Genomic DNA, 21,759 nt, shown 5'->3' with positions numbered 1-21,759 from the left:
CACATGGAGCTGCAATGAATGGAGCCAAGGAGAGGCGCCAGGTGCCGGGAGGGTAGTAACTGGCAGGGCTCCGTGCCAGCCTCGGGCCTGCCCGCCCCAGGAGAGCCGAGAAACCGGGCGGGAGGTTTGCTGGGAATTGGTAGTTAAAACAAGAATAAATTCTCATCAGTCATCCAAGGAAGACTGGATTAAACATGCTTCCAAAGGGTGCGGGTTTCCAGCTTTGAATGGCTTTCTTGAAGCCCTAATATGATTTCATTAAAAATGGATTAAAGTAAATTATACACGATTCATCTCTTAAATGCTGTTGCGAAGTTTGCAAATGGGATTTCATTTCTAATAAATTAGGAATCCGAAATGGTGGGGGTGGTGGTGAAATATAATATGCTTATTTGCAAAAATAAGGTAAGAAGACCACTGATGGTGTTCCATTTAGGAAGGGAAGATGAGGGTTTCTCTTAGAATCTCCTCCTTTCAGCTCATCTTGTCTGCTCATAACATAGTTATAGCCAAGGTCCCAGGTGGCATTGCTGAGTTCTTTATGGTCCTTGCTGGCATCTTTATTTTTTTTTTATTTTTTTCTCACATTCTGATATTATACAAAGTGTGGGTGCAGCATTTTTCTCCCTGCATTTGGGACGCTTATGCAGGGGATAGAGACTAGACTCTTTGTTGGTCTTGGCATGCACAGTACTGCATAGACACAGTACTACCCATGCCTGTATGCAGACACTGCTCTCTGTCCTCTCTTGGCCTGCAGGGCAGCAGGGAGCTGGCTACCAGGCTCTTAACTGGTCAGATTGCCATTTTTTTTCAAACGTGTGACATTCCAGTGGCCCACACATGGCAGGACCTGCTCTAGACACTGATGCTTCCTCCCTCTTTTGCAGGGCATGCTGTTGAAGCGAAGCGGCAAGTCATTGAACAAGGAGTGGAAGAAGAAGTATGTCACCCTCTGTGACAATGGCGTGCTCACCTACCACCCCAGTCTGCATGTAAGTGTGCTCCGTCAGCTATGGTGGGAGTGGAGGGGGGTGGTCCCTACCTCAGCCTTCCAGTTCAGTGGGACGTTCCAGAAGCACTTGTACCTGGTGGAGGTGTCCCCCCACCCCAGCCCCATCTCTTGTCCTGGCTGTGACCCTGTTTTTTGCCTGAGCAGCACAGAAAGACATGCGGGTAGACTGACGCTTTAGATGAGATTCAAGAGACAGAAGTGAACGTAGTGGTGAGAATTGAGATCTAGTCTAAAAGAAGCAGAGATGCCAAGGCCCAGGATTCGGCTCCAGGGCTGGCTCCCTGTGATCAGAAGGGCCACAAGGCCAGCGAAACTTTCCTTCTCTGTTGGTTGTCTCATGGGTGTTTTCAACGGGGTAGAATTTAAAAGTGGGGGTTGATCTGATGACTGGAGTCCATCAGTGGAGCTTCCATCTTTGCTTCCCCCACCGTGGCATCCTCATACCAGATCCAACTCTGAACTTGAACTTTGCAAACATGTTAAGAAAAACGTTGCTGGGACCGGAGAGATAGCACAGCGGTAGGGCGTTTGTTTGCCTTGCATCTAGAAGGACGATGGTTCGAATCCCGGCATCCCATTTGGTCCCCCAAGCCTGCCGGGAGCAATTTCTGAGCACAGAGCCTGGAGTAACTCCTGAGCGTGGCTCAGTGTGACCACCCCAAAAAACTCCAAACAAGCAAACAAACAACAAAAAAAAAAGACCAGTATTATAAGCCTGGAGTAACCCCTGTGGCTGGGTGTGACCCCCCACTCCTCCTCAATAAAAAGAAAATGAAAAATGTTGCTGAGGCCAGATTGACCTGGATTTGATCCCTAGCATCTTTCACATGGTTCTCTTAACACCACTAGTAATGCTTCCTTACTGCAGAGCCAGGTGTGTGTTGGGGGTGGGGTGGGGCGGGGACTTGCAATGACAGAATAATTTTATATGAGAGGAAGAAAGTAAAAATTGGCATTGAGACACCTCCAACCCCATTCACCAAAGTCTGCAATTAGGGTACATTCTCCTTGCCTTTCCCTGCTCCAATATGTACAGTTATCAGCACCCAGTGGAGAGTATCACCCCTTCCCACATTGGTGAACCCCTACCAGCTGGCTGGCCAGGACTCCCAAACTCATATTTCTTGCATTTTCTTTAACTTGGGATATCTTTATTGCTCTAAAGGACTGTGATTGCATCACAAAGTCAAATCTGGGGATGCCCAGGGTTCCTGTGAATAGCGTCTCGTTCCTGCCCACTGTGCTCCTCCGTGGTTCTGTGAGGGTACTGAGGATGCTGTCATATTCCCCAGAAGAGACTCGGTTCAATCCTGCATTTACAGGGGATCAAACGATGGTGTAAGGCGTGAGGTGCTTGCTTTGCACGCACCAAGCCGGGTTTGATTCTCGTTTCTCCCCCCGGCACCACAGAAGTTTCCTCAAACCCCAAACAGGATAAGTGATTAAGTTAAGTATTTTTGACTGTAGCTGTAGCTGAGTATAGGCGTACACACTTCGTGAGCCCCACGCTCCTCGTTCCAGCCCAAAAGAAAATAACTTTCTCATGTGCATAGGCATTGTATGAGAATAAATGTAAGTCCTCACATTAAGAATTAACTCAGCACTTGTGTGATGCCAGCCCTGTACATGGTGCCCTACACATATGTCGCCCACACTCCCCCTTTAAGATGTGGAATTTCCTGCTAGTGTGCAGGGGGCGGGTATGTACTGGGCTCTTTCCACCTTTGGAGAGTTTCTCTCTCTCTCTCTCTCCCTCTCTCTCTCTCCCTCTCTCTCCCTCCCTCTCTCCCTCCCTCTCTCCCTCTCCCTCTCTCTCTCCCTCTCCCTCTCCCTCTCCCTCTCCCTCTCCCTTTTCCTCTCCCTCTTCCTCTTCCTCTCCTCTCCTCTCATTATTCTCTTTTACTTCTTTTCTCCCATACCTAGAATTTCTCATTAAAATCTGATTTTAATTTTAAGAAAAGAAAAAAAATAATGAAGTCACATGGGGCAGAGCAATTGTACAGCAGGTGGGCATTTGCCTTGCACAGGAATAACCCAGGTTCAATCCCCGACATCCCATATGGTCCTCTGATCACAGAGCCAAGAGTAACCCTTGAGCACCTCCAGATGTGCCCCACCCCCCAAAATAGAAAGTTTTAGATGAAACTTAATTTGCACGCCTGCCCAGAGCATGCAATTTCAGAGCCCCTCTGTCCATTGCAAGTGACCCCAAAGCCTCTCTGAGGACTAGTTTTGCAAATGGTCCAAAAGGATCCCTGATTTATGTGGGGACCAGGATGGAAAGGCTTTTGTGTGCGAGGGATTTGAGCCTTATTAGAGAACATAACGAGGCCACATTTCCAAGTCAGAGCTGAAGAACTGTCCCCAGAAGACACCCAAGTCTTGATGTCCACCCCAGCACACACATGGTTCCATCTTCCATCCCAAACCATGCCCCATTTCCATCTTCAGGGTCTACCTAACTGCTTGGCGAGGCACAGGGAAAGACAAGTGATCACTGGTTAGGAAAGAATGAGCTCAGGAAGGTAACAGCTGCTGTGCTTGGTTGGGGGTGATCAGAGCATGGTCAGGGAAGAATGGGATCAGTGAGGGATAATTGGGAACAGTGGAGTATAGAGGACAGTCATGGAATAGGGGACAGTTGGGGGACTGTAGAAGATGGTTGAGGGAGTTGGGACAGTTAGAGGGACAGTAGACAATGGGGTAGAGGGCAGTTTGAGGAGAGTCAGAGGGAGAAAGGACAGAGGGCAATTGGGACAGCCAGAAGGACAGAGGACAGTCAGGGACAGTTGGGACAGTTGAAGAGATAGAATTGCAGGGAGACAGGCAGAAGACAGGACAGTCAGGGGACAGCCAAAGGGATAGAGGACAGTCAGGGGACATCCAGACAGATGGATAGTTGTATAAGGAATAGGAGATGTAGAAGATAGGGACAGAGGATAGTACAGCTGGACATAGGACAGTTGGGAGCATTCAGAGTGACAGAGGAAAGTCAAGAGGGACAAAAGACAGTCACAGGAAAGTTGGAGGGACAGGATAGTCAGAACAATCATGGGATAGGTGGAGGGACAAAGGACAGTTGGACAGGAAAAACAGGACAGTCAGAGGGACAGGATGGTCAGGAACTATCTGAGGGGCACAGGACAGTTAGAGGACATCTGTGGAACAGTAGGTCAGAAGACAGTTGTGGTATGGAGGACAGTTGGGGGACAGTCAGGTGACAGAAAGATAGAGGCCAAGTGTCTGCCCTGGGATTGAGCCCTCTGTTTCCTCCTGTGCCCCTGCTGCGTGATCCCCATGTGTGCCTCAAACCTCCCGGTACAGACATGGCCTGTAGATCTTGGTTCTGCAGCTCCCACTATGATGACCCTAGAAATGATCAGAAGCTAAGGGGATCCAGGGCATGCCACTCTCAACTCACACATCTCACACCCCGGTGCCCGCCCATGTTTCAGACACCAGCTCCAGGCCTGAGGTGCGGAGAGCAGCAGCAATGGCTCAAGGGAGCAGCTGCCTCTGGGCACAGTTTACGGTGGCCATCCTCATCCTTGCTGTTCCCTGTCCTCCCTCTCTTACTGCCACCGTGTGGGGACAGAGTCTGGTAATGGGGACAGTAGGTGTCTGTCCCAGGGGCACCTTATAGGTCTGACCTCTGCAGTAGGAACAAGTTCACATCACTGAGGGTGCAGCTAACTCTCTAGGAACTTTTTGTGATTGCCCCATGCTCCACTATTAGGGACTGACCCAATGCAGGGGGATTGAGGGGGAGCTTTGGGCTTTATGGTTGGCCCCCTCACCCACTCTTGGCACAGAGGGTCAGCACTGACCTCAAGTGCCGTATTGCCCTGCCCAGCCCAGATCTCTCACACAGTCAGCTCTTCTTGGGATGTTTCCAGAAGGTTCAGCAGCCATTTTCTCACCATCAGGTCTGAGCTCAGTGAGGATGTTCTTGGACACTGCCCATTAGTTGGTGTCTATGATGTTCCAAAGCCCCTGCTGGACACACAGCAGCGGCCCCGACACATATCATGGACCTTTGACCTAGTAGTCCTCGAACCCTTGGAGGAAGCCAACAGCTCAATGGGGCCAATGGGCATCTAAAGAAAGGTGGGGCCCACAGTGGTAATTGCAGTGAAGGATTTCAGCCAGTCAGACACCCAGCGCCTTTCTTAATCCTTCCTGCTGCTGAGCTTCCCATGCAAGCTGGTCTCCTTATAATCAGGGCTGAGGAAAGTGAAGCTGCACCCTTCAGAGGCAGAATGTGGTGCTGAGACGTCCCCTGCCACCCCCCGCCTGTGGGTCCCCCTCCCCACAGGACCAGCTGGCACCAGCTCCCCACCTCTACCAACATCTGCTCAAGATGCCAAACCACAGTACCAGCAGTCCCGAGCTGGCTGGTTGGCACAGACCGCATCTGGCTTCTCTGGCACCCAGGGACCCCTAAAAAAAAAAACATAGCTACTGTGCCCACCTTTAGACTGCTGCCAGGTGCCCGGGGTTGGATGACACAACCAGCGAAACAGAGCCAGCCTATGATGTGGACTTAAATGGAAACCCTCGGGAACACCTTGATGGGAAAATGAGGGGGATAATGAGAAAGAGCTGGGACCTGGGGGCGTCACAGCCGAGCGGGCCACCCATCCATCTTCTGTGGCGGGAGCACGGCGTCGAGGGCGCAGGGAGATTACTGCTGACAAAGGTGTATGTTCAGGATTCCTCAGGGACCAGGGCAAATGGCTCAGGAGCACAAGGTCGAGCCAAGGACTTCATGGTGCAGTGGCCTACTCTCTCTGGCACGCACATGTATCTCTGGTACATGCATCCTGGTATGCACACCTGGTACGTACATCCTGGTGCATGCATCTGGCACATGCACACCTGTGTTCGTGCATTCTTGGCACATGTATTCTGGTACATGCCTCCTGGCATGTGGACTGGGTTCATGCATCCTCATATACGCACCTGGCTTGCCCAAGCTTGCTGTGTTCCCCGCTTGTAAACCTCTGGCAGCTCCTTTCCCTTCTTACGGCCTGAGCCCAAGGATCCCTATCTCTGGCTGGTCCCAGCAATGGACGGATCTTAACTGGCCCTTCAGACATTTTCCAAGTGACAGAGCCGGATCTCTCCTGCTGCCCCTGGCCTGTGTCTGCTCCCACTTCATCCTCAGGGTAACAAGGAGCCAGTCCCTTCTTTGTGGCTGCTGAGGTGCCACAGAAGTGATGGGATCTCCAAATCAAAGGTTCTAGATGTGGGCTTGGACCTCTGACAAGCCAGAGTCAGAACAGGGGACCCTCAAGGGCACGGCGAGGTGACACTGCAGAACACAGATGTGGTTTGGATTCAGGTCCCTCCCGTTGAGGATGTTCAGGAACCCCTTGAGACTCTTTCCCAAGGGCAGCAGAAGTCAGACCTGCTCGAGCATGGCCTCTGGGCAGGGGCATACACAGGCTTCCCAGTTCCTACATTGGCACCTGGACTTCTCAGCCTGGTTGACTGTGGAACAGCCCTGAAATTTTACTACACACACATCTAGCCCAAGCACTGGGCTCTGAGCTCAGTCAGGCCTTGAGCCCCACTGCAGGGGTGCAGGGAGCAGAGGAAATAGCATTTCCCATCCATGTGCATCCGAAAGCAACCTACATGTGGGCACTCCTGCAGCAGACACTGCCCCGTGCAGACTGCCAAGTCTTCTCTGCACATGGCTAGCTGCTCTTAGCTGTGCTCAGCACCTTCTCTCCCATCTGAGTCACTTAGCATTTCTGTCAACCCTCCGATGTTCAACCCTGCCAGACAGTCTATCCCCAGTACTCCCCAGCGAGCAGAATGGGATGGGGGATGATGGGTATGATGAGCCTCGTGGGATCTCAGGGCTCTATCCCATAGGGTCCCTCTCACGGTGCTGGCCTGGACTGCCAGGGCAGCAGCCTGGCCCCGCCGCTTCTCAGGTGCGCCTGTGGCCCCACATGGAAACCAATCAAGGTGCGATTTATGTTCATTAAGCGCTTGTCAAAACTGAAAAATTTTCTAATCAACAGCCACCTCGCCGCGGCCCCCTCGATGGCTCCAAGCGCCGCCTCCACCGCGTGGCTATTTGCCTGTTACAACTCTAGGCTAAGAATCCGCTGATGATTACATTAGGCTAAGCTGCGAAGTAAATGAACCGTGTCTTATTTAGGTGCCACTCGCTCCAGTGTCGTCCTTCCCCGCAGGGCACTTGATGGCGTTTTATGGCTTTAAAATTAGTGTAGCTTCCCTTTTGCTGCGGGCACTGTATGTTATGCCTTTGAACTCAATAAGCAAGGGGAAGGGGGCCCTTTGTTTCCCCCCCCCCCATGGATCTCTCTCTCTCTCTCTCTCTCTCTCTCTCTCTCTCTCTCTCTCTCTCTCTCTCTCCCTCTCCCTTGCTCGGTCGCAATTTTGTTTTGCATCTTTTCCAGACGGCTTTTTGCAATAAAAATGTCTGACTACCCTTGACATGGCCCATGAAGACACCATTTCCTTCTTCTCCCAGTGAAAAGCAAGAGAAAGCAGGAGAGGGGCAGAAAGGAAAAAGTTGAGAATGTCATGGATTGGCGCTGGAACCTGTTTTCTGGAGGACAGTCAGCCACTCTAGATGGCATTAGTAGAAAGGAGGGGCCCGCCAGAGGTTAGAGGACATGGAACTCCATATCTCGGTGGATGGGAGCTGCCAGTTGCTCCCATTGTGGGGTTGTAGCTAGGCCCCATGGACTTGTCTCTGTCCTATTGTCTCTTGTCTCTGGCCCTGGATGGGAGGAGGTGGACTAGGAATCCCCCCAGATGGTGAGGTATCTAATTAGCTCTCACTCACCAAAGTGGAATCCCAGGTGCTGAGTCCATCCACCAGCCAGGAGGATGCTGGCCTGGTCATCTTCCATAGGTAGCCTGACTGTACCAGTGAAGGAGACAGGAAAGAGGGAAGGGAGGAAGAAGAAATGAAGAAAAGGACAGATGGGTGGATGGACCAATAGACGGACAGACAGATGGATGCTAAGGAGGAAGGAAGTTGAGATTCTGCCGAAACCTATTCAGTTTGGCACTTTCTCCAGCAGAAAATCTCTCTCCCTCTTTGCATGCTTAGCACCGATCCTGGCATATCCACCCTCAGGAAAAGTAAATTGAAAGCTCTCAGGCTCCAGAGTGTCTCACAAAAGTGGGCCTTGAGCATAGAGATCCTCTCAGTGCAGCATGTATTTGAGACCCTAAGTTTGAGCCCCAGTGCCATAAAATAAGGACCAGAATGAACACAGGTTAAGTGCTTTCCTTGTACAAGCCCAACTCTGGTTCAATTCTTATTATCATATATAGTTCTCCAAATCCCACCAGCAGTGATCTTTGAGCACAGAGTCAGGAATAAGCCCTGAGCACTGCCTGTATGGACATTACCCATCCCCTCAAATAAAAATTAATAAAATTAAATTTTTAATAAGGGGCCAAAGAGATTACAGGTGCTTGTCCTACAGATGCCCACCCAGATTCCCAGCACTACATACTAACCCCTGAGCATAGCTAGATGTGGCCTCAAACCCTAAATAAATTTCTTGAAACAAATCATTGCACAGCAGGAGGGCACTTTGCACACATCCTACCTGGGTTCGATCCCTGGCATCCCAGATGGTCCCCAGAGCCCTGTCAAGAGTAACTCCTGGGGCCGGGCGGTGGCGCTAAAGGTAAGGTGCCTGCCTTGCCTGCGCTAGCCTTGGACGGACCGCGGTTTGATCCCCGGTGTCCCATATGGTCCCCCAAGCCAGGAGCAACTTCTGAGCACATAGCCAGGAGTAACCCCTGAGCGTTACTGGGTGTGGCCCAAAACCCCCCCCCCCCAAAAAAAAAAAGAGTAACTCCTGACCACAGAGCCCAAAGTAAAGCCTAAGCACTGCTGGGTGTGGCTCAGAAAACAAAACAATAAAATAAAACACTCGAAGCAGAGCTCCGAGCCTCATGCTGTGTGGCTGTATAGAATTCATGGTCCATGAAGGTCTTATTACTGTTCTTGCTTTTTCAAGCTCTAGGCAGCCACCAAAATACATAGTAGGCCAGGCTGGCACTGGAATATGTTTCCATGGCCTTCCCTTGCCAGGACCAAGTAGCCACTGTCCTCCACAATATTCATTGGTACCAACAGGCTTGAGCACCACAGGGACTACAAGGGAGCGCTGTCCCATGTAGTCTGTAATGCCAACAGCCTCTGGCCATCCTGGACCAGCCGAGGCAGAATCATCCCCCAAGCAGGGGCTTCTTACAATCCTAGTTTCTGTTCTCCTAACCTGTCAACTGAACCAAGTCACCCCATGTACAGGTTGGGGTGGGGACCATGCTGGCATATCTGGAGGTGTCCCTTGCTCTCCCCTTTGCGTCACAGCCTGCCTCTATGGATGGGTGCTCATGTGATTCCCTGGTGAACTGACGTGTGCTGAGGACACAGTGTCATCTTTCAGATCTGGGGTGCCAGGCCCCTTCTCCACATGGTCGCCCCAACATTCTGAGCAAGCTGGCTGGGGAGATGGGTTTCCTCCTGCCTCGCTGTTCTCACTTTGAAGCTGCTTCCTACCCGTGCATTGTGCCCGAGAATTGTCTTGGAAAAGCCGCTCTTCTCGGAAAAGTGCTCATAGTTGGTCGGTATTTCAGGGTGTCCGTTCCCGGTGCTGATGCCTGGGGTGGGGAGACTATTGTTAATTATTCATCGAGCGTGGGCTTGACCATTTGAATGGCCGGCATTATGCACGTTTTTACAGATCCGCAGCCTTTGAAGAGTATTAAATGGTGTTGGGGGGGGAAAAGCAGTGTATCTTAACAATGAGTCTCTGGATGGATTTTTTTTTTTTTGAGCCCAGAAGTTCGGATTTTAAAAATAGAACTTTAGACCAACTCAGCCATTGCTTCTTTGAACCTGGCATTTAAGAAGCATCGTGCAAACGGGGGGGGGGGGGTGATGCCCCCTCCCTTTCCTCCTGGCAGAGATAGTCCCGAGGATTAGTTTCTAAAGCCTTTAACAAGGTCCACCCTTGCATGCACTCCTAAGGCAAGGATATCTTATCACACACTTGAATCAAGATGGACGTCTGTGGGCATAAAACCTGGCACATGGCTAGCAGCCCCTTCAACCTCAGGACCCTTTCACCAACTTAACATCACTCCACAATGCTCTGGTTCCCATGAGTGATGTCTTTCATATGGTGCATTAGGAATTAACCTGGGGGTCCAGTAAAGCACTTGTATGATTCAGTTAAAATCCTTAGGTACCTCCTTTTCCATAACCAGCATTCATATTTTTAAAAGTCCACTCTCCTGACACATAGGCACTATCAGTTGCTACATCGGGTTTACCAAAAGTAAACCTTGGCTGCTGTATCACGGTGTTATTTGGGGGTGGTGGCAAAGGGGCACATCTGGTAGTGCTCAGGACTTACTCCTGGCTCTGCACGCAGGAATCACTCCTGGCAGTACTCAAAGAACCATATGGGATGCCAGGGATCAAACCCAGATTGGCCACATGCAAGGCAAACGTTTTCCCCATGGTTCTATCACTCTGGCCCTATCCATGGTGTATGTTTGGGGTGGACTTGAGTGGAGAAAACCAGTGTGTGGCCTCTTGCAGAAGCTGAGAAAAAAGAGGGGTCAGGCAGGCCTGTGGACGCCAGGGGATGTTCTCAAGGACCCCACAACCTCCACAAAGCTCAGGTCATGGTAGAACCTGGCAGCTTTTTGCAGTTAGAGTCAAAGCCCTGTCTCCACTTGCACCTTCTTTGCATTCATGTGGCCCCATGGTCACTTCAGAACTGTAGTTTACCTGAGGTTTGTACATGTCTGGATAGACTCTTTCTGAATCCTGCAGCACCTCCAGTTCCCTCTCCTTCCTTGCCCTCATCCCCACCCACCAGGAATCTCCAGGAGTTTGAAGACAACAAATTATTGGCAGGAGAGGCATGATTCTGGAATTCTCAGGGTATCTACACCACCCTGCATTGCCACTGAACACAGAGGTCACTAGCGATGTTCGTTCTTTTTTTCCCCCAAGTGATGCCACTGAAGGGCTGTTCTTTGGAGCACTAAACCAACCCAACACAGACAGGTGCAAGTTCAGCTCAAAGCAGAGAGATGCTGGCTCTGAGCAAATGCCAAATTTGCACCCCACGCCCAGAGAAGCAGGCAGACATGTCCTTCAGAGGTGGATGGAGTCTGTGGCCCATAGCTGCTTTCAGATTTATGGTCTGCTATTTTCTGGGGCTGCTTCTGTCCCAATCTGTGGGGGGACATGCTGCTGCTTTGGGGTCACCACCTGCATTCCTGTGAGAGCTGCAGTTATACCTGCCACTGCTGTGCCACCTTCCAGGTCCATTTTGCCACCAGGAAAAGAGATATATGTTGAGACATATGGTCCTTCACCATATGTTAAGAATGTTCCAGAACTCTCGAACCCTATAACCAGGGACCACTTTGCGGATGGCCAAGCTAGATAGTGCAAAGAGGAATAAAACCCATGAGAACATGTCCATTCCTCCCAACACCCCGAGAAGAAAAAGAAAATTGTTAGCTTTTCAAGTACCCATAAATAGATGAAAACATTCGATTTCTGGGACCGAAGTAATAGCACAGCTGTAGGGCGTCTGCCTTCCACACGGCCTACCTGGGTTGGACCCAGGTTTGCTCCCCAGCATCCCTGCAGCCTGCCAGCAGAGATTTCTGAGTGCCTCCAGGTATGACTCAAAAACAAAACAAAACAAAACAAAACAAAAACATTCAATTTCTCCAGGGTCTGAAGCCAGAAATGGGTGGGGGTGGAGAAGAAAGAGAAAGCTTTTTTAGAGCAATTTGTTCTCTAGCTTTCTCCCTTTGATTAAATGATGGAAATGCGCCGCTTTGCTCTTAGAAGGAAGAATCAGGTGGGAGCTAGAGGTGGGCGTTGGTCAGAGGGCAAAGTGGGCAGTGGGAACCTGTGGGGCAGGAGTGGGGTCCCAGCCTTGCTGTGTGTTCAAGACTCGCCTCACACCCTTCACGCATCCCCCTTCAGCTTTCAGGGCCGCGTCCATCTTTCAGCCAACAGCCACAGGTAACAACGCAGGGCAGGCGGCGAGAATCGATCCAGTGAGTGTATTTTTAGGGACTTGTGATGGATCGTTGTATTTGGAGCTGAACTTCAGTGCCCAATGCCCCAGAGCTGACTAAGATAGAATCACCATTTATTTACTGGAAGCCGCAGCCGGCTAGCCCTGCACAGGCCAGGGGGCTGCGGGCGGTCCAGGCTATGGCAGGCCCCTCCCCTGCCACAGTTGGTGGGGGGCATGTGAGGTCGGGAGTCCTGCCCTTTCCTTTCCCATCATCCCATCAGGCACCCTCGTGTGGCATGTTCGTGACTTTCCACGACTTTCCACTCGCCCAAGTCCCCCTACTGTGCAAAGCATGGGAAGCGAAGATTTTAGGACTTTGCCCCGAGCAGCTAAGCCATTAATTCCATCTCAGGAGGGATGCTGGGCCCCCATGGGAAGGCAGCCTCCCCCCTTACTCCTTCACACACACACACACACACACACACACACACACACACACACACACACACACACACGAGTAGCAAGTGAAAAGGGGTTTCTGTGGGGGCACTGAAATCTGAGGTCCCTGGCGAGCCTCTCAGCCGTTAGCAGGTTTCTCTCATTGCACCTCATTTGCATCTGGGACATCAATTAGCATGTTTGTTGAGGCTAATTGAATGAAACTCAATCATAGCTCTTAATTGCTTGACTATGTGCAAAGAAATCACATTAATGCAGCTAATTAAGTGTACGCCAATAGATGCAACATAATTAGCCACCATGTACAAAACAAGGGCCAGCACTGGGTGCGGCACTGGCTGGCCGGGGCAGCGCACCACGCACGTACCCCTGCCACTGCCGCCTCTTGCGGGAACGGGGCCTGGAGCCCTAGTGGCTGCCTGGAAAAAAAGAAAAAAAGAAAGGGGGCGGGAGAAACGAACCTGCAGGATGGGCATGGCCAACTCGAGAAGAAAAATGCAAATAGCTTTGCAATTACTACTTTTTCAAGCTGTTGAGGGGCCAGAGATGGGACCTCTGGGGGGCCAGACTCTTGAGTGGACCCTGGGGACTTGTTAAGTGCTGTTTAAAAGTACTTGGTTTTGAATTGCCCTCATGCCTTGTTAAAGGGTTTTCTCCCCTTTTATCTTCCATCAGCATTTTCTCCCTGAACACAGGGCAGGCTAGTCGGTGGAACATTTGCATATCAAACTCCAGCCTGCTGTCTCTTCAGATCCACTGAGGTTTCCCCCCATCAACCCCAGAGGCAGCTCAGTCAGCCCAGCTGGGCTGTCATGGCCACATTGTTTCATGGTGGTAGCTCTGATTCCTCCAGTACCTGGCAAGGCTGAGGGATGAAAAGGAGGTGGCCTGTCAGGGGCAGGCAGTGGGAAAGTTTCCACAATCTCCACGTCCAGCTCCAGGGCTTGGTTTGGTTTGGGGGCCACACCTGGCAGTGCTCAAGGCTTATTTAGGCTCCGTATTCAGGAGTCACTTCTGGTCAGCACTCAGGGGACCTTATGGGATGCCGGAAGTCAAACACGGAAAAGGCTGTGTGTGAGGCAGGCACCCTGCCCACTCTACTAGCTTTCTGGCCCCGTGTCCACCAGCTTTTTTAAGCTGCATGTAAGGCAAGCACTTTGCCCAACTCTACTCTCTCTCTGGCCCCAGTGTCCATCTACTTCCTTCACAAACAGCATATAAGTGTTCTGCCCACTGTACAATTTCTCGGGCCCCCAGTAACCAACCCCTTTTCAAGCTTCATATAAGGCAAATGCCCTGTCCACCGGTACTATCTCTGCTATCTACTATCACCGTATTATTTGGCCCTAGTATTCATCTCCTTCACAAGTCATGTAAGGAAATACAGACGTGAATGAGGAGATACCTTCTGTAAAGTTTGTTTTAAAAAAAATGGTGCTGACCAACAAAGAGGCATTGCCCAGTAGATACATGGATTTTAATTTTTAGAAAGAGCTAGTTCATCCTTACTTAGACAAGAAAGCAGAGTTCCAGTCCCATGCTGGGCCGGAGATAAATGGGCTCTCTCGCTGCCTCCAGATCCAAGAGCAGAAGCAGAGACACTCAGTACATTTCTACTATAATTTTAAATAAAATATCCTGGTTATTGTATGTTAAAACATGCCTATTACAAAGGAGCCCATGCTGAGGCCTAGTCACTCTCTGATTAGCCTCATTTCAGGGCCCATAAGCAATAAATGCTCAATTACACTCCTGTTATTGTATTTTAATTTGTTAAGGATTGGCATTAAAGAAGAAAGTTATAGCAAGTTGATATTTTTGAAGGAGTAACTATGCCAGAAGGTCTTCAGCATGTAGCAGTCTTAACTTGGGCTGGGAAGCTTTTTCTCCCTCTGCTGTCTTTCTTTTCTTCTTTTCTTTTTGCCTTTAGGACTTTTTTCTTTCTTCCTTTTTGCTTCTAGAACTTTTCCTTTATCTTTTCTTTCATTGTCTTTATGCTCTCTCTTTTTTTTTTTTTCCTTTTTAGCTCCTAGAACATTTTTCTTTTCACTTCTAGGACTTTATTCTTTCTCCTTTTCTCCTTCTCACTCCCTTTCCATCTCTCCGTCCGTCCTTCCAGAACTTTCTGGAATTCTTGATCTGTTGACTCAGCCGGCTGGCAGTTCCCAGCAGGCAGCTTGCCTCTCTGCCTTCCTCGTCCGTCTTTGAACATCGCTCTGACCTCGGCTTCATTGCTTAAACCAAATACCCATTTCTGGGGCTTTTCTCTTAAAATCTTAAAAAAGCAAAACTACCACCGAGTCTCAGTTCAAAATCTGGGGGTCTGTCTCCTCTACTTCCTACTTGATTTTCAAGCATCTTGTGATGTTCTTTTGCTCAGGAGTGACTGAGGAAGAAAATTTTCTTAATGTGCATTTATCTCAGGTTTGCAAAGTGCAGGAGGCTCCTTAGCCCATAATGCACTCAAGTCTCAGTACCTTCTTGGTTCTCCTGGATAGGCCCCTCACCCTGGTGCTCTGGTACCTGCTTTCTCCGTCTTCTCTGGTGTCTGACCTCACTGCAGGAAGATCACAAGGCCCAGTGCTACAGACTCTCTGTATCATTTCAGCTTGTGGACAGCAGCTCAGAGCCCCACTCTTAGCCTGGGCACCTTCCAGGTTCTTCTCTGTCTATGAGAGTGGCTACAGGGGTCCCAGACAGCAGGGCCACCTAAGGCAACCCTGGGGCTTAGACTCTCGCCCCTCACTCTTGTCAGACTCCTGATGTCAGGAGGGTCAGCAGATAGAATCTGGCTCTTTACTGTCCTGATCTGGGTCCCAGGAAAGTGCCCGAGCCCCTGAACCAACCTCTCAGCCCTTTGGTGCTTCCTTCTGGCACTTCCACCATAAGCTCTGGACCCTTCCACAATCCTCCCTCGGGCCTCTGCCTGCCCTTCACAAGACACATGTCAAGTTTGAGTTCGCTCATATAAACAGCCTAGGTTTATTCACTAAATACTTCAAGATACTGCCAACCTGAAAAAGGTTACCCTCTATCCCCCCCATGGCTGCTTTTGCAAGGAAATGCCCATGAAACAAGCACCAACACCCAGCACCCCTCCCCCAACCCTTAACCCAAAAACCTCTACGCAAGCCATGGTAAATCTTTGTTTTTAACACTAGGCAGTTCTCTCACCACCTGTGCTCTGGAAAAATGTCCCTCTATGACAGTGGAAACTTGACTCTTTTAGATCCAACATACAAACTGAATCAATGTTCGGTGTGTCCATCTCAAAGCATAGACGCAGACAAGGTCTCTGATAGACCCCCCTGCTTTTTGTCTTAGCACAAATACAAAACCTCCATGTTTATTTTGTCTTGAGTCATACCCCTAGTGTGTATAAATGTGTCAAATTTTTATTCCTGTTTATCCATATTTTCATATCTTTTATTTTAGACTTAAAATAGTGAACATGTTTTTATTGTGTTGATGTGAAGAATTTTGCAATATACAGAGAATTTATATCTCTTTCCCCCCCCCAAAAAAAAAGGACCTTGCATGACCCCAGTCCCATCCCAGAAGCCCATATGGTCCTCTTAAGCCCTGTCAGGATTAAGCCCTGAACATAACCAGGTGTGGCCCCCAAAATAACAAAAAAGATCATTTCTATTTTTTTTTGTTTGTTTTTTGGGCCACACCCAGTGGTGCTCAGGGGTTACTCCTGGCTGTCTGCTCAGAAATAGCTCCTGGCAGGCATGGGGGACCATATGGGACACTGGGATTTGAACCAACCACCTTTGGTCCTGGATCGGCTGCTTGCAAGGCAAATGCCGCTGTGCTATCTCTCTGGGCCCCATCATTTCTATTTTTGGAGAATCTGGTTTCCTCCAGCTGTTTTCTTGGGTCTCCAGGTGGCACGAGCAGCCCTGGATCCCTGATTTTGCCCTGACCCAACAGCCCCCTAACAAGATAGCCAAAAACTCTATATTTCCAGAGCACTCACCTTGTAGGGGGGCTTGCTGTACCCCATCATTCGCTCTGGCACTGCCCCTTAATCTCTCGTGGCTTTGCCCTTCTGGACAGGACTACATGCAGAACGTCCATGGCAAAGAGATCGACCTGCTGAGGACGACGGTCAAGGTCCCGGGGAAGCGGCCACCTCGAGCCACGTCAGCCTGCGCACCCGTCTCCAGCCCCAGAACTAATGGGCTGACCAAGGACATGAGCACTTTACACATCTCACCTGATTCAGGTAAGTGTCAGGGGAGGGGGACAAGGTAGCCTCAGCAGGGGTACAGGCATGGCACCCCTTCATGGGTGTCTGACTCCCAGCAGGGGCACTTGAAGCCGAAGGGGATCACCATGGTCCCCTGCCAGCAGCTGTGCTGACAATGACAGCTCTCAGAACCTTCTGAAAAGGGGCGGGAATTACTGACTGTGGTCCAACTTGGAGCTCAAAGTGTAGAAAAGGAGAAAAGTCATTTGGAGCAAGTTTAGGTTTTTTGGTTTTTGATTTTTGTTTTATTTTGATGCGGGTTTCCAGGTGGGATTCAGGGGGTCCCATGACTGTTCTCAACCAACCAGGCTGGTAGTTCAGTACTGAGGGCCAGAGGAGCAGTGCTGCTTGGACAAGCCTGAGATACTCATATGGCTCTGGTCATTAGCTGGGGTAGGCCACATGCAAGGCAGACACCCCGACCATTGGATGATCACTCTGGCCCTGGGAGGCAGATTTTAAAGAAGCAGTGCTAGGGCTCAGAGGATGTTTCCTCTGCTCCCCTGTTTATCTTTGAGCTGATTTGTCTTTTCTTCAGGGGAAACGAACCCTGAATAAAGCCGCTGTTTTCTACGTAGGCCCCAGGAGGATCATGGTCTCTGTACTCACCACCACTACCACCACCCCAGGTGCAAGGGTCAGCCTCATTTGAGTCTGCCCATGATGACATTCTGGCACTGCCCTTTCTGTGGTGCTGACCAGAGCACAGACCTCCCCCTCATGTGTCCCAACACCTGTGGCCCTTGGAAGCCCATCCCCTGACCTAGTCATCATCTTTTGTGAGACCCCATCTCCAGGTAGAGCCCCCACACACACACACCCTCACCCCAGCAGGGTGGGGATCCTTTGTTCCCACTGCATGGGGCTGACACAGAAGGACTTAGGTCACACAGAAATGTCCCCGAGGACAGAAAGACGAAATAAGTTTGTTTTGGTGTTTTTTGGGGGGTTTTTTGTTTTTGTTTTTGGGTCACACCCAGCAGCGCTCCTGGCTCTACGCTCAGAAATCGCTCCAGGCAGGCTCAGGGGACCATATGAGATGCTGGATTCGAAGGGTTGTCCTTCTGCATGCAAGGCAAATGCCTTACCTCCATACTATTTCTCTGGCCCCGACAAAATAGTATTCATGGCTTGATCAGTCTCTACTCTGAGAGTGCATCACCCAAGTGATAACACAGCGGGTGGGGTGTTTGCTTTGCACACAGCTAACCTGAATTCAATCCTGAGCATCCCACAGAGCCCCATCAGCCCCAAGAGTGATCCTTAAGTACAGAGGCAGAAGTAAGTCGTGAGGGGGGACAGAAGGTAGCTCAGCAGTTGGACGTTTGCCTTGCATGCAGCCAACCCAGAGTGGATGGTGGTTTGAATCCTGTCATCTTATATGGTCCCCCGAGCTTGCCAGGAGCAATTTCTGAGCTCAGAGCCAGAAGTAACCCTTAAGTGCCAACAGGTGTGACCCAAAATCCCCCCCCCAAAAAAAAAAAGAATAAAGAAGTAAGTCCTGAGTGAAGCCTCATTCCCCCCCCCCCATTCTTCCTAGGTAACTTGACCTTGCCTGCAAGACCCCGCCCATTTCCTGGGAGGGGTCTTGGAAAGGGTAGATAAGGCTTTAACCAGAGAGGATTAGGCCTTTTTGGTCTTTTGCCAGCATGGAGGTCAAAGGGAAGATGGCTGAAAGGAGTTAAGATGCAGGACTAGCTAAGAATGGCTGAATGCTTAAAAGGTTATGATATAGGCCACACATGTGGTGGATAGGGCATGAATAAAGTTGATGCTTCCTGATGCCTGTCTCTGGATGAGTCTGATTCCGCCCTTCACCTAAACCTGGGACCCGCCAGCTGAATGGGGATTGCGGAGCCATGTGGCCTGGGATGGCAGAGAAAGATCCCTCCATCCATCCACCTCAATCCAGCACCATCATTAATTATTTAATTCTACACTGAGCACTTCCAGATGGAGCCAAAAAAATGATAGAGACAGATTTGGGTCTAATGTCTGCTCAGCTTGGACATAGTCACCCCATATTCTCTCACTCTTACCGCCTGTCCACACAGCCCTTTCAAGTCTGAGAGCCGCTGTAACTGACTGAAGCCCAGTTGAAATCAGGCTCTGTCCTTCAGATCCTTGTGTCAATGGGCACATTCACAGGGCAGCTCACAATAAGGACGTATGGCTAGGGGTCACTCAGGGTGGCATGTGCCTGGCACACAGGGTCAGAGATGGTGCTGAGGATCCAGCTTTGCTCATGATCTTGGAAGCACCAAGTCTGTTCAGAAAAGTTCTATTAACTTATGTCTGGAGTGGGGGCTGGGGAAATTGGGGTTTGACAATACCCCTCTTCCTTGCAATGCATTGCTTCATTCCCAGGAGGGATCCTTGCCTTGACCCACCTTAGAGGTCATATAACCCCTTCCCCCCAGGAATGAATATATCTCTCTGAGTCCAGGCCCAGTTTGTGCCCCTCGTCTGGGTGGTATCTGGTTACCAGGAGTTCTGGGCATGTGGGGCCTGGTAGAGAAGCCAGCTCAACTCAGGGAGCTCCGGCCTCTGAAATGGGGGATCCTTGTGATGGTTATTTTCAGATCAGCAGTTCTCACCCAGGGGCCAGAGAGGCTATTTGAAAGAGACTGGGGGCCCATAGTAGGGCATTGAAAGTCCCTGGGAAGGAAACAAGGTCAAAAAGATTCTATAATGGGGGGGGGTGACTTTCCCCTAAACTGCTCTAAATGGGTTTCCTGCGTGGCTCCTAGCATTTCTCCCCCTCTCCCTTGTAAGCTGGGTGGGTAGTGCTGCCTTCCCTGCCTGTAGACACACCCCCTGCCTCCCATTCCATTCTCTCCTGTTTCTGGGGTCATTTATTCTTTCCATACCTTCTGTCTTTGCTCTTTTTTGTTTGTCTGTTTGTTTGTTTTGGGGCCATACCCGGTTATGCTTAGGGATTACTCCTGGGTATGCGCTCAGAAATCGCTCCTGGCTTGGGGAACCATATGGGACGCCAGGGTTTGTCCTGAGTCAGCTGCGTGCAAGGCAAACACCCTACCGCTGCACCATTGCTTCCACCCCGCTTTTGCTCTTTTTACTTCACACTCAGGTGCGTGATTTGCACCTAATTCTCTTCCACACATCTGATCCACAATGTGTGTGGATCCCTTGCACCAGAAGCTTAATATCACACCCAGGGAAGGGATATGGCATATCCAGACATTCCTGACAGTCTTGGTCATGTTTCCACGTTTGTTTCTAGGGAAGATTTGTGTGAAGTGCCCCCATCCCTCACCTGAGTGCCCCTTTCACTCTCCTCTGTATTCCACTGAGCATCACTTCTGGAATTTCTGGTAATCCCCGAAGTAATCAAGTATCTCACGCTTGGTTTACTGAGGTCCAGCCTCCTTGTATTTCCTGTACGGAGCATTCTATACATTGTAATAGTCTCACTGTTTCCTTTGCATTTGAAATAGTTTTTTTTTTTTTTTTGAGATATGTTTGCCTTTCTCATTGACGTGTAAGAATAATTCTTTGTATGTTAAGGCTATTAGCACCTTAGTCTATTTAGTAGGTTTGTATTTAAATTGTTGTGGTCCTGGGCTGTGGATTTAATCAGGGACTGGCAGTCCCAGCTCAGTGCCCAGCAAGTCTCACAAGAAACTACTAGCCAGGCAGCCGAGTGTCACCGGGCTGATCCTGGGTCACCAAGAACTACTGTAGAACGCCTTCTTCCCAAAAATAAACAACAAAAGAACTCCCCATCTCAGATTTTTATGACCTTATAGATTGGTTTCCACTTATTTTGTTTGTTTTGGAGCCACACACAGCAGGGGGCAGGGCTAACCCCTGGCTCTGCACTTAGGGATCATTCCTGGTGGTGCTCGTGGGACCTTATGGCAAGCCGGGAATCAAACCCGGGTTAGACCTGTGCAAGGCAAGTGCCATCCCTACTGTACTATATCTCAGGCCCCCTTGGTTTATCTTTTTTTGGGCGGGGGGGGGGTCACACCTGGTGGTGCTCAGGGGTTACTCCTGGCTGTCTGCTCAGAAATAGCTCCTGGCAGGCACGGGGGACCATATGGGACACCGGGATTCGAACCAACCACCTTTGGTCCTGAATCGGCTGCTTACAAGGCAAACGCCACTGGGCTATCTCTCCGGGCCCAGTTTATCTTTTAAATACTAATAAAACACAGCTTTTATTTATTGCAGCTTCTGCTATAGAAACAATTAACTCTGGAAATAGATCCCAGTTTCTCTCTCTGTGTCTCCCTCTCTCTTCTCTTCTCACTGCTACCACTCCCCCCACCCTGCTCCCTCCCTACCTCCCTTCCAGTCAGTATTTCATTTATTTGGCTGGACTTATATCAGAGGAAATCTAGGTTTTTTGTTCAGATCCACATGTGTCCCTCCTTTGACTCAGGATTGTTTCTCTGTCACTTCTTGTGTCCCTTCATGGTACCATTCATTCAGTGACTCATGTCCTCAGGACCTCAGGACTGATGCCTGGCCCTGCCCCCTTAAGCACTCCCCCCCCACACACACCATTGGACCTTCCTGGCTATACCCAGCATTTTCCTCTTCATGGCTCAGTATGTCTGGTCTTCCAGTCATAAAACGTTCCTTCTCTCAAGTCTTTTCCAGGCTGGTTACATTCATCTGTTTTTTTTTTTTCCAGTGAACTTGATATCTTAAAACCTCCCTCTTAAAAAAAATATCACTCCAAATGGGGCTGGAGATACATCATGGAGGTAAGGCATTTGCCTTGCATACAGAAGGACGGTGGTTCAAATTCCGGCATTCCATATGGTCCCCGGAGCCTACGAGGAGTGATTTCTGAGCGTAGAGCCAGGAGTAACCTTTGAACACTGCCAGGTGTGACCCAAAAACAAAAAACAAAAACAAAAAAAAAATCACCCCAGATGGGGTTGGAGCGATAGCATGGAGGTAAGGCGTTTGCCTTGCATGCAGAAAGACAG

At 50.0% G+C, this 21,759-nt stretch overlaps 1 protein-coding gene across 5 annotated transcripts in view; it reads left to right on the top strand.

Moving 5' to 3' along the window:
* AGAP1 (ArfGAP with GTPase domain, ankyrin repeat and PH domain 1) overlaps nt 1-21,759 on the top strand; it is a 348,034-nt gene that overhangs the window by 186,839 nt on the left and 139,436 nt on the right. For all 5 annotated transcript variants that reach the window (XM_049773603.1, XM_049773601.1, XM_049773600.1 and 2 more), the window contains 2 exons: nt 891-995; nt 16,603-16,771. In XM_049773603.1, coding sequence (XP_049629560.1) covers nt 891-995; nt 16,603-16,771 — 274 coding nt within the window. The remainder of the gene's footprint in view (nt 1-890; nt 996-16,602; nt 16,772-21,759) is intronic.

The sequence above is a fragment of the Suncus etruscus genome, chromosome 5, assembly GCF_024139225.1.
Source record: "Suncus etruscus isolate mSunEtr1 chromosome 5, mSunEtr1.pri.cur, whole genome shotgun sequence".
In the NCBI taxonomy this organism is placed as follows: domain Eukaryota; kingdom Metazoa; phylum Chordata; class Mammalia; order Eulipotyphla; family Soricidae; genus Suncus; species Suncus etruscus.
The sequence above is the reverse complement of the archived record's forward strand: the minus strand, read 5'-3'. Positions and strand labels throughout refer to the sequence as shown.